Here is a 13,472-nt window from a genome sequence, read left to right as displayed (position 1 = left end):
CCACCGAATCCGCCCTACAGCGGCAGGTAGAGGAGCTCAGGCGCCAAAATCAAATTCTCGCCCGTAAAATTCAAGAATTAGAAGCTAAGCAGGCCGGGCAGTCCGAGCCCATGCAGAACGCTGAGCCCGAGGATAGTGATGACGGATCCTCAGTATCATCTTGCCTAACTAGCGTCTCGCGGCAAACCGCGGACACGGTGGTCGATTCGGCCCCCGCGGACGCCGGCCGCTTCGAGGCCCTGGAGCGTAAAGCCGAGCAGTTGGAGGAGCGGGTGGCAGCGCTCCCGAACCAAATTATGATTGCGGTCCGCGAGTCCTTTCAGGACATGTTCAGTTCCGCATTTGCTACAATGCTTCCCGACATTGCGGCCCAAGTGACTGACTCTGTCCTTAAGGCGGTGCAGCCCTGGGTCAGCTCCCAAATAAAAAATTATCTCTCCTGCGACTCCCCGCAGCTAAAACGTAAAATAGCTCCTCGACAGGCAGCGGAAGAAAGCGGTTCCGGGCCGATAGCCGCGGCGTTGATGCAACCCCTACCTGGGGCTGCGCCGGCCTCCGAACCGAGTGGCTACCCAGCACTGTAAAATAAAAACATCAATATGGCTGGCAAACCTTCTCAGAAAGCTAAAAAATTAGACCAATTCGAAATCATTCAATGGAACTGCAGGGGTTTCAGAGCCTGCAAAAAACGGTCACATCTCCAGCTCTACCTGCAGTCCCTTGGTGACATGCCGGCGCTTCTTGCTTTGCAAGAGCCCGGCAATGATGCTAAATTCTCTGGGTATAGCTCGTTTCAGGGGGGCCCCTCGACCTGCATCCTGGTGCATAAAGCATACACCGCGATTCAGGTCGATCTTGATCTGGAGACTGAGCAAGAATACACCATGGTGAGGGTTCTGCCTCTCAGGCGCCGCGACCCGTCAATACATGTGCTTAATGTGTATTGCCCCCCGCATAAGCCGCGTGTTACTTTCAGCGAAATTTTCTATCGTGCTCTCAAGTCGGCTGACAATGAACCCCTGGTGATCATTGGGGATTTCAACGCACCCAGTCTACATTGGGGCTATCACTTCGAGAAATCCAGGGGACGCAAGCTGGCGGAGCTCATCTCCACCCTTCGTCTTACGTTGCTCACGGATCCGTCTTGCCCCACACGTGTGGGCAACTCGGTCACCCGTGACACGTGTCCTGACTTATCTCTGGTTAGGAACACTACAAACGCCACATGGGAGAACCTGGGGGATACCCTGGGCAGCGACCACTGCCTTCTCCGCATCACGCTTTTGGCGAAGGCAGCCCGTAAAAAATGGGGCCAGGCGAAAATAACCAATTGGCACCAATTTCGAATTCAGGACGTCCCTCCGGTACTATTCTCTGACGGCTATGCGGAGTGGGCAACACAGGTCACCAACATACAGAAATAACACACGCAAACACTTCACACCACCGACGAGATCCCCGCAGTGGACAATCACCTCCTGCATCTGTGGGAGGCGCGCCGGAGCTTAACAAAACGATGGAAGAAACACAAGACGAATCGCAAGCTTAGAGCTCGTATTGCACAACTTACGGAGCAGGCTGCGGCATATGCCGCCCAGCTCACAGACACCAATTGGATAGAAAGCTGCAACTCGGCAGCGCGTCAGATGAGCTCGAAGGGGACTTGGCGTCTCTTGCGCAGCCTCATCGACCCTTCTCAAACGAAAGGGGAGACGCAAAAACAGCTCCGGCGGGCTCTGCACGGGTACCAAGGTACGACGGCGCAACTTGCGGACGCTTTGTGCGACAGGTATCTCTGCCGCACAAACGACCCGGTTGGGCCCGAGTACACGTACTCCGGCAAGCCAAATCAGGATTTAGACGCCCCTTTTGAGTTGCATGACCTTAAGGCGGCCCTGGCTAAAATGCGCCGAGGTGGGGCACCGGGTCGGGATCGCATAACAGTGAAACTGTTGGCGAACCTCTCCGACTGTGCATATCTCCATTTGCTACAACACATAAATCAGATCTGGGATGGGTGTCCGCTCCCACTCGAATGGAAAACATCCCTTGTAACGTTCATCCCCAAAGCAGGTAAAGCCGTGACTACGGACAACTTGAGACCCATCTCATTAACCTCGTGTGTGGGAAAGCTCATGGAGACGATGGTTCGGGATCGCCTCTCTCCATACATGGAGGGTAAGGGCCTCTTTGCAGACACTATGTTCGGGTTCCGCCCGCACATGTCTGCACAGGATGTCCTACTCCAACTACACAGGGACATAATACGACCCACAGCCATGCAACAAAACGACAAGGCCATTCTCGCCCTCGATCTTAAGGGGGCGTTTGACAATGTTAAACATGCCACCATACTCTCTAACTTGAACACCACTAACTGCGGGGCGAAGGTCTTCGCCTATGTCAGAGACTTCCTCTCTGCGCGTCAGGCACTCCTCCGGATCGAGGACGAGGAGTACGGCCCGTACTCTATGGGTACACGAGGTACACCACAGGGGGCGGTGTTATCACCGCTCCTTTTCAACATCGCCATGATGCACCTGTCCGGCCGACTGGCTCAGGTAGATGGCATAAAACACGCACTCTACGCAGACGACATTACAATCTGGACCACCGAGGGGAGCCTTGGGGAGATAGAGGACCGCCTTCAGCAGGCCGCCACCATAGTCGGAGCATATGCTGCCGACTGTGGTCTCCAATGTGCTCCCGCCAAATCAGAGCTTCTACACGTCAGGACAAACCACAAGGACAACACGTCTCTACACATATCTCTGTCAGGCGGTCCCATCAGAGAAGTGGCGGAGCTCCGGATCCTGGGTCTGTTCATCAATAACAAACTTAGGCCGGACTATACTATAGCGAAACTCAAGAGCATAGGTGAACAGGTAGGGCGCATGATCCGCCGTGTTTCCAACAAGCGGGGTGGTCTGCGGGGCAGGGACGCGCTACGGCTCGCCTATGCCTTCGTGACCAGCCGGATCCTCTACGCCGTGCCGTACCTACGCACCACCAAACAACAAGACGAGCGCATTGACGCCATCATCAGGAAGGCAACAAAGCAAGCACTGGACCTTCCGGTGGCTACCTCCAACGCCAAACTGAAGGCGTTGGGAGTGGTAAACTCCTATCAGGAGTTGCGGGAGGCCCACCTCGTGAACCAATATACGCGGCTATCGCAGACGGTGCCTGGGCGCCGCCTGCTAAACCGCTTACACATCCAACACACATGCATACCAGAGGGGACGGAGAACATCCCGGTGCTGTGGCGCCACATGCTCTTGGTCGCTCCGCTCCCGCGTAACATGGACATGGCTTCACATGAAGGCAGACGACAAGCGCGGGTTCGCACGCTTGAGAGGCAATATGGGTATAAAGAGGGCGTCTATTACGTGGACATCACAGGGCCGTCGCCCGCGGGATTCTTCACGGCTGCCGTAGTCCACCGGGGAATGAATGTCGATGGGCTATCTTTTCGGGCCCCAAATTCAACACGAGCGGAGGAAGTCGCAATAGCTCTCGCTGCCGCCGATCCAAAATCGAAAACGGTTATTACAGACTCTCGCCGGGCCTGTGAACATTATCTTGCAGGCGAAATATCACCTCTGGCCTCGCAAATTCTAAGACGCGCTCTCGCCGATCCAACTCGCACAAAAGTGATCTGGGCTCCTGGCCACCAGGGTCTACGAGGCAATGAGGCCGCTGATGCGGCCGCCCGAGCGCTCACACACCGGGCTCCTCATCCTAGCTCTCATGGCTCAGAAGCTCATAAACCGCTACTGCGGTTCCGCGAAATCCTAATTTATTATTGCGACAGCCACCGTCTCTACCCGGCACCTGCCAAGGGGCTGAGTAAGGCGGAGGAGCGAACTCTGCGGCGCCTGCAGACAGGAACCCTTCTCTGTCCTGCAATAGCAAAACACTTCGATCCGAACACAGATGGGCGCTGCCCGCACTGTGGAGAGATCTGCGATATCTTTCACATGGTGTGGGCATGTACTCAGAATCCTCACCTTCCCCCCTCCCCCACCCCCACCCGAGAGGCATGGGAGACTGCCCTCCTCAACTGCTCCACACTGGAGTCCCAAAGGGCTCTGGTCAAGCGGGCGCGAGACGGGGCCTCGTCATGCGGTGTCCCGGACTAAGGATACCGACCATGCAGCAGGGTTATTTATTTTTTTTTAACCCTCAAGCTCTCTTTGATTAAAGTTTTTCACCACCACCACCACATCTCCTCTCAGCGGAGGTTGAGTGCACCGCATCGGTGTCCCAGTGTGTGTGTGGTGACGGCTGATCGGGGCCCTTGTCTCGCGCGAAGCTCGAACCCGCGGGGGTTGGTGGCCTGTGTCCACGTAGAAACCCACCTACACTCTCCAGAGGCACCAGCCAACTCTTGAGAGCTCTAGGGGATGCCCAAGCATTCACCGCCGCCCACCTTCACCTTTGTACCCCTGCCATCCACGAGGCCCCCACCCACTGCAGAAGCCTAGCAGCGGAACGAAAAAAATTGCGGACAATTCAGAGCGGTCAGACACGATGTGAATTCAGTGCGCTAACATTTTGGTTTTCAAAACTTCGGTTTAGTTTCGAGGCTCGGTTTTCAGCCGTCTTCAGCATGCTTCAGGGATCAGTGAAATCAAACTTAAGCCCCGCCTTAGTTACTTAGTTAAGTGTGTGGCTATTAATGGCATTATCCGCTTATAGGCTAATGCCCATATGTGCGGGACTGCTGATTCCCTACTTTAGACCTACCAGGTAGGCTAAGCCAGGTAAGTACCGCTGTCAGACTTACTACGAGACAAAATGTACCGCAACACCCAAGCTCCGTGCAGAGTTTCACCGCACACGGGATCACGGTTAACGCGGGAAAAATTGTTAGTTTTCACGATAAAAGAGCACAATACAGTATATCCTTGTTACTGAAAATAGAGCACTGATAAGGGCGAAAACTGTGTAAAAACACGTAAAAATGAAGCACACATAGCTCCACCACTAATGGATTCCTGCAAGTGCACCTGTAAACGATTTTTTCGATTTCTCGTTCAGAGCTAATTTGGCGGCAATGGGCAAGCACTGTCGGAGAACCGACAGCGTCGTTTTAAGCATGAAATGCTTTTAGCTCCCGTTGTCGGCAGTGTGGTGACGTCACGCCGAGACCGAGAGCCATCATCCGGGCACTGAAATCCAGTCATCCGGGCACTGAAATCCAGATATCCGGGCACTGAAATCCAGTCATCCGGGCACTGAAATCCAGTCATCCGGGCTCTGAAATGAGAACATCCGGGCACCGTACGAGACTTAACGAGATTTAACGAGACTCTCTAAGCCCTCCTACGCGACCGGCATGCAAGCGCCGGTTGGTCTCCAAACGAGACAAAAAATAACTGCTGCCAGTGCCTTCTCATTGTTTATCAAGATATCAGTGGAGCTGTGGGTTTGATAATGCACGGAACTATAATTTCCGATTTCTAATAACGCGTGCAAAAAGCACATAAATGCCACGTTACACTTCGTTGTCATACGTGATCTCTTAGGGGCTTCGCGCATCGAAGCAAAGCCGCGCAGGCGCACAGGGGCCCGGGGGAGAAGCGCTGCGTTCAAAGGGCAAGGCATCGCGCCGAACGGGTGGTGGCGTTCCTCCCTTCCTTTACGGTGCGGTTCGGGTGTCCACCGAGATGGCAGAGAATTACTGCGCCATTTCCTTTCCTCAAAAAAACCTTGCGTTCAAATGGCAAGGCATCGCGCTGAACGGGTGGTGGCGTTCCTCCCTTCCTGTACGGTGAGGTTCGGGTGTCCACTGAGATGACATTAGGCCCGTAAACATTTCATGCTTACTCTACTCTCGTTTACGGGAGAGGCAGAGTTTTTTTTGTTGAACGTGTGGTGCGAGAGGCTGGTATGCAGATCAGCAAGCACGTCCCAAGTGCTGCCTCACGGGGAATTTAGACGTGCGTTCGGCGCCCACGGAAATGGTGCGCCACCTCAGTGAATTTTTTTTTCTCGAAAAGAGCCCAATAGGCTGAAGGGACGGGACCAAAGTGACTGGTCACGATAAAGTGTTGCCGCTACTACACCAACTCAGAAACAGCTGCATTTGGCCACCAATCCGCGTTGATGGGCAGCATCAATTCACATAAAAAAAAGACGTTTTCGTCTATGTCTATAGTCACTGATATGCACAGCGCAAAGGACGAGGTCTTCATGGCCACAAGAAAGAGAACACCAAAAAAAAAAAAGCACCAGGACCATGGAATTTCGAGGAATAAACCCAAACGAACACACGCCATCCGCATGCAAGTAGCGGTGAAATTTATTACCGTTTGCAAATTGCGGTTTTGGTTGGTTTATGGGGTTTAACGTCCCAAAGCGACTAAGGCTATGAGAGACGCCGTAGTGGAGGGCTCCGGAAATTTGGACCACCTGGGGTTCTTTAACGTGCACTGACATCGCACAGTACACGGGCCTCTAGAATTTCTCCTCCAATGAAATTCAACCGCCGCGGCCGGGATCGAACCCGCGTCTTTCGGGTCAGCAGCCGAGCACCATAACCACTTAGCCACCGCGGCGGCGTTTGCAACTTCGGGTGAACGAAATATTCTTAGGTATTCCGCAAATAGTGGACGAACGGACAAGCACGGCGTATGCTTCTCTGGTTGTATGATCCCAAATAATCACGTTTTAAGCATGAAATGCTTTTAGCCCCCGTTGTCGGCAGTGTGGTGACGTCACGCCGAGACCGAGAGCCATCATCCAGGCACTGAAATCCACTCATCCGGGCACTGAAATCCACTCATCCGGGCACTGAATTCCAGTCATCCAGGCTCCAAAGGAGTCACAAAAAATAACTGCTGCCAGAGCCTTCTCAATGTTTATCAAGATATCTGTCGATCTGTGCGTTTGATAATGCACGGAATTATAATTTCCGATTTCTAATAACGCGTGCAAAAAGCACATAAATGCCACGATACACTTCGTTGTCGTACGTGATCTCTTAGGGGTTTCGCGCATCGAAGCAAAGCCGCACAGGGGCCCGGGGGAGAAGCGCTGCGTTCAAAGGGCAAGGCATCGCGCCGAACGGGTGGCGGCGTTCCTCCCTTCCTTTACGGTGCGGTTCGGGTGTCCACCGAGATGACATTAGGCCCGTAAACATTTCATGCTTACTCTACTCTCGGTTACGGGAGAGGCAGAGAATTTTTTTGTTGTTTTTTTCAAAACTACATGCACGCCCCAAAATGCGCTCGGATGGGATGTATCCCGAGCTTTCACAAGCTCGGGATTTGTCGAATTCGCTTGCGCCCATTACTTATAAAGAACGGGTCAGACGCGAGCTGATGCAAGCAAACGGACGCCGACAGGATGTACCTTATTTCCTGGCACTTTCTTTTATTTCATGATTTTTTTCTTGCCTGGCGCAGGAAGTTCTCGTATCTGCACTAGAGACGCCGGTTTCGTACCAGGGCAAGTTTTCCACTCCCGTTCTTGGCTTGCAAAAATTGACGTGGCAGAATGGGCTCGATGCGAAAACAAGTCCAACAAAAAAGCATTCTACTCGCTCGCTGCGCGATGTCCCTTGCTGAAAACAGCGACGAGAGCACATCCAAAGACACACGGTGCGCTTATTCGTCGATCGCGAAGACCGCACTGTCACCGAGTCGCGTTTTAGGACGAAGAAAACAGTTCGAAAGAGCGTGGGTGGGCCAACTGCCAAACTTTGGGGTGGGTCGATCGATAAATTTTGTAGGTGGACAAAGTGTAAAATTTGTGGGGTGGGCCACCTGGCAAATTTTGTGGGTGAGTCCCCTGAAAAATTTTTGGAGTGGGCCAAAGGGCAAATTTTGTGGCTGGGCCGAGTGTCAAATTTTTCAGAGGTCGAACAACTGCCAAATCTTGGGGGTCCTTCTAAATTTCGAGTTTCAAAGTGCTGTCTGCCGAGTGCCAAATTTTGGGAACCCTTCGGAATTTCAAATTTGGGGGTGCTCTCTGATTGGTTCATGTGGGTTCACTTCACCCTGATAATGTCGTCTCCCAACTCACCAATCAATGAATTTCGTCAACGAGAGACGGGGTTGTTCTTGCAAGACGAGAACCTAAATGTTTCGCATTAAAAACAATGTCAGTGTTTCCGAGAAATATTCTATCTATATTTCGAAGTATATTATTTTCCTTTAGCGTCCCTTTAAAGCGAGCGAACCGAAGTAACAAAGTTTTGACTTTACGCTGAGATGAAAGGTTTGAACAAAACAGGATGTTGAGTATAAGTTGTTAGCTACAGGTGAAGCATGGACAAGAATAGGAGCGATGGGGTCTGCCTGGGATAGTTACGAAAGAAGCCAACTGTCTTGAGGAAGAAATGATGGAAAATGGTGAATTTTTGTTGTTTTTGCGGTCTGAGAAGCAACACTGCAGTTTATATGTGCGATAACTTGACGCAAAGATGATTCCAACGGAGGAAGACGAACACACAAACTCCGCATGTCGTGTGCGGTGCTCTACAGACTCTTGGCTTTTTATCCAGCTGCAGGCAGTATTAGCATTGTAGAGTGTTGACAGCTACTCTGCCAGGAAGATAGCGAGGAACAGATTGTCCGAAGGGGATAATGCACAATGCAGTTTAAGCGATACTGACACCAAGTACGCCGGGGAAAAGAGAGGGGGGGGGGGGGGGGGGGGTTGAGGCCGAATGGTTACATCGCAACAAAATACATGCGCTTTCGAGAAGCTTGCAGGCAAAGCAACCTCTCCAGTTCATGTAACTCGTCGAAATAGCCAAAATTTGTTCAGCCACAGCGCCAAGGGTGACCGCATTTTAGAAATTCTAAAAACTTATGGATATTGCTACAGTGGGCTGCGCTCAACAGTTAGGGAGGCCAACACTAATAGTTGAAAGTAAACTATTCAATATTGGTAACCAGCCTGCTAGTTGACCCCTCTTACCTGTATTCTGATGTACAGGGTCGTCCACTCTTAGTTGGAATGCGCTAGCGCATGGCCGCACTCTTCAGAGGGCCACCGTGTGCGACACAGTCACTCATCGCAGCAAAGTGGCGCGGAAGAAGGTGTACCTGGACGTGGTGCTTCGCGTCATGTACCACTTCGCTTCGATGCGCCGCCGCTTCGGACGCAGTGACCCTCCAAAGAGCACGGCTATGCGCTAGCGCATTCTAACTAAGAGTGGACGACCCTGTACCTCACGGCTGACAATGCAATGCCGGAAAAAGTGTTTTTGTATCTCAAAAAATCTGTTTTTAAAAATTGAGCAAAGCCGTAGGTGGAACACCTTGTTTTTAAGATCGGATCGGATCGGATCCCACCGGCGGCAGGTGGTTGTTTTTTCTTCTGCTTTTCTAATCAGTTATCTTTAAACGATAACATATTCAGTAATATTCTAAATTGATCAACACCACAAAATAAATAACTTAAAAAAAAATCCCCTGTGCCCCTTGGTTTCTGTGGCTGTTGGCTTCTGTCTTGTTTTTAAGAGGTTGATAAGGCCCATCCACGAATATGGAAAAATTCTCTGGGACCCCCGCACTGCATTCAATCGCTCTAAGCTGGAACAAATTCAGCGTCTCGGTGCAAGGTTTATATTTAATAGGTACCGATATTCTAATTCCCCAACGTCCTTGTGTAAACGTGCTGATTTGGAAGCGCTCGGTTTTAGAATGAAATGTGACAGGCTCAAGTTTCTTTTTCAGATTATTAATCACAGCTTGAGAATAAACCAATCAAAGTACTTTCAAATTGAAACTGGAGAAATATCACGCCATCGTCACAGCTTGTACTACATACCAATGCACATTGTCCGGAATGATTGCTTTAAATGTAGTTTTTTTCCCCAAGAACCATTAATGAATAGAATATGCTACCAAACTCTGTTGTCACTTCAATCACTTAGCAAACTCTTAGATAAGCTGCATAATGTTTTATCGTCTACATGAATTATCTGCCAGAGTTTTATTTTTTGTACCAGCGGCGAGCGCTTTATGTACCGAATTTTGTGCCGGTTTCAATGTTTGTGGCATTGTTGTACTTTGTACCACATTACCCACAACTGTTATATATAGCCCGTTATCAGGGCTGACAGTATAAATAAATGAAATGAAAATGAAAAAGAATACCCGAGAGTTCGCTGTGGAAAAAAAAAAGTGAGATTATACACAACAACCCACAGGCGCGTATAGAGTCCCATCATAGGACCAGACGCGCTGGCTTGCTGTCAAATAGAAAATTAGAGGTATGTCGTCCGCATCGGCGCTGACCAAAGGATACTGCTCAGTTCAGCAGTCAGGAGAGTTCTGTCAGTCGCTGGTCGCCTTGATCGACCACACCCGTTCCAACTGAACACCTTTATTGAAAGCAATTCTCGGATACATGATCTCCATCACATGACGGTCGGAGTCGTTCTCCCTGCTGCTCCCCTCTTTCCCTCAGCCGCCCTCTCTCCAGTCCCGTCTCCGTTTTCACGCGGCCGCTCAGGTCACGCGCGCGCGCCGATCCAGGTGGCCGTGGTTCTCACCTTCTCGCTCTCGTGATATCGCCTAGCTGGCGCTAGGCGTCCGGGGATAGTGGGAGACTCGAATGCTTACACGACCGGGCTCCCAAACATTGCGTCCTCGCAATGGCGTAGACCCTGTCGCTGCTGCGTATTATTCGGTAATATAATCTTCGAGCCACTTAGGCGGTTTCCTTAGGCGCGTTCGGCGATCTGAACAGTCTTCCGGTGCCTCTTCGAGTTCTCTTGAGCGCGATGAGTCTTGCGTGAACGATTCTTGTGCTTCCGGTAGTTCAGGCGATGGTGTCACCGCGCTTTTTTGCACATGGTAGTGCTTCAGTTGTCTAGCTGTGGCAAAACGGGTATCTTCGTAGCCGTTTTCTTCCTTAGCGATCGTAAACGTGTCTTTGTTTACATGAAGAATTCTGTATGGCCCGTCGTAGAGAGGTCCCAGCTTGGCATCTCTTGCTCCTTTTTGGTACCATACTTCGTCATCTATTTCGAAATTGGATAGGCGGTGTTTAGCGTCGTGCGTCCGTTTCATTTTGCGTAGATAGGCCGTTAATGTGGCATTGGCTTGCGCACGTTTTGCTTCGATGTCGTCACTTGGGTCCTGCGGGATGTTCATTTCGTTGTCCAGTTGCTTGCGTGGGACGTAGTTGAAAAGCAGTTCGAATGGAGAGAGTTTTATTCCAAAGTGAGGTTGGTTGTTCACTTGAAATGTTGTTTCTCTCATGTATTCGCTCCAGTGGTCGATGTCGCCGTTCACGTTTTTTCGCATTGCGGACAAGATTTTGCCGTTTGCTCTTTCGACAAGACCGTTTGTTTCCGGAGCGTAAGGTACTGTCAGGCCGTGCGTGATGCTCTTCTCGGCAAAGTATCTCTTTGCTGCTCTCGAAGTGAAAACTTTGTCGTTGTCCGTTATCACGGTCTTCGGTGTTCCAAACGTGAGGACGATATCTTCTTCGACAAAACGTAGTACATGTTCCGTTGATTTATCGGGTACGGCACGTGTTACAATGAATCGCGTTGTCACGTCAACAGCGGTTATAAAATATTTGTTGGAGTCCTGGGAATTGATGGGTCCAACGTGGTCCATTGCGATGGTTTCGAATGGGTTGGAGGATGGCATACGGGGGTTTAGTGAACCAGCTTGCACTCCCGTCTGCGAGTTGAATCTTTGGCAGGTTTCGCATCCTCTCACGTAGTTTTCAACTTCGTTCTTCATGTTTTCCCAGAAGTAGCGTCGCTGTATTTTAGACAGTGTCCGAGTAACATCGCCATGACCGTCGTTGTCGTGGTACGATTGGAGTACATCTTGTTTCAGCGATTCGGGTATTATAATGCGATGAATCTCCTTTTCTCCGTTATTCGTCACGTGTACGAGTCTCTCGTTGACAAGCTTGTACTGTGACTTGCTTGCCTGCGGCTGCTGCGTTTGCTGAATGACTGATGCAAGTTTCGGATCGGTTCGAATTGCGCTTTGTTCAGTCGATCATCCTCGGCTATGAGAATGAAAACTCCGTGCGCGTCTTCAGGCGTTCTTGGTAAGGCGTCGGCCACTACGTTTGTCTTTCCTGATGTATGGCGGATGCTGAAGTTGTAAGACATCAGGTCAAGCACAATGCGTGCAAAACGTCTGTTCGGATTTTTCTTTGACATAATGTGCGAGACAGCCCAGTTGTCCGTGTAGATGTCAAAGTGCTCGAGTACTTGTAAGTAATGGTGAAACTTGTCGGTAACGGCCCAATGCACTGCAATTGCTTCAAGCTCTGTTGAGTGCTTGTGCTTATCCGATTCCGGCACTTTCTTGCTTGCATATTCGATTATGCGTGTTTCGTTTCCGTGTTTTTGGGACAAGACTGCACCAAATGCCGTGTATGAAGCGTCGACATGCACTTCGGTTGGAAGTGATGGGTCGAAGGTAGCTAGTATGGGTGCTTTGATCAAACATTCCTTAAGTTTGTCCATGGCTTCTTGACATTGAGTAGTCCACGTTATCAAGGAGTCCTTTTTCGTTAGTTCTGTCAGGGGTTTGGCGATCTTCGCATAGTCCTTTATATACTTTCGGTAATGCGATGTCAGCCCGAGGAAAGATCGTACTTCGGTTTTTGTGTTCGGTTTGCCATATCCCGATATAGCTGCGGTTCTTCCCGGATCGATTGTTACTCCTTCGCGGGATATTATCGCACCAAGGAAAGGGATGGACTGCACTGCGAATAGGCATTTTTTGAAGTCTGCTCTGAGTCCTAAGTTCTGTAGAGTTTTCAGCACTTGACTCACCGTCTTGATGTGCTGTTCCGACGTGTCCGTAAAGATACAGATGTCGTCCATGTAGACGATGACTTGGTTTTTGTCCATCAGCGCCTTTAGACCTTCGTTCATTACGCTCTGCATTGTTGAGGGTGCCGTGCATAGTCCAAAGAGCATACGAGTCGGTTCATAGTGACCATCTTCTGTCACAAATGCGGCTTTTTTTCGGTCTTCCTCACGAAGCGGAATGTTCAGAAAGGCCTTTTTCACGTCAATTTTTGTGAAGTACCGCGATCCAGAAATTTTGCGGACTGCTGCGTCCACTTTCGGCATCGGATATGCGTGTTTGACAGTTTTTGCATTCAGGAAGCGATAGTCTACACACAGTCGTTTAGGAGTTGATTCGTGATGAGGTTGCTCAACCACGATGACGGGTGATGCATAAGGCGATTTCGATGGACGTATGATCCCTTTGTTCAGCCAGTCTTGCGTTTGTTGCCGTATGAACTTTTTGTTGATTTCACTGGCGGTGTACGGCTGCATGCGAATGGGTTTGTCGTCGGAGAGCTCGATTGTGTGTTCCACGTGAGTGCACAGTCCGAGGTCATTCTCAGGGTTTGTGAACACTTCAATGCTGTCAAGTAGAATGGCTTGAAACCTGCCTGTTTCATCTGTGGTGAAGTCTTCAGGTTTCACTTGCGTGATGAGCTGAACGATTTCTTCACGGGAT

At 50.5% G+C, this 13,472-nt stretch overlaps 1 protein-coding gene across 1 annotated transcript in view; it reads right to left on the bottom strand.

Moving 5' to 3' along the window:
- LOC149365332 (carbonic anhydrase 1-like) overlaps window positions 1-13,472 on the bottom strand; it is a 47,764-nt gene that overhangs the window by 33,267 nt on the left and 1,025 nt on the right. The window contains exon 3 of the mRNA XM_089568335.1: window positions 12,773-12,880. Within this exon, the coding sequence (XP_089424461.1) occupies window positions 12,773-12,880 (108 nt within the window). The remainder of the gene's footprint in view (window positions 1-12,772; window positions 12,881-13,472) is intronic.

This window comes from Amblyomma mixtum, chromosome 1 (assembly GCF_055824585.1).
Source record: "Amblyomma mixtum isolate Tamu chromosome 1, ASM5582458v1, whole genome shotgun sequence".
Taxonomy (NCBI): domain Eukaryota; kingdom Metazoa; phylum Arthropoda; class Arachnida; order Ixodida; family Ixodidae; genus Amblyomma; species Amblyomma mixtum.
Note: the sequence above shows the minus strand (reverse complement) of the source record. Positions and strands in the feature narration are given on the sequence as shown.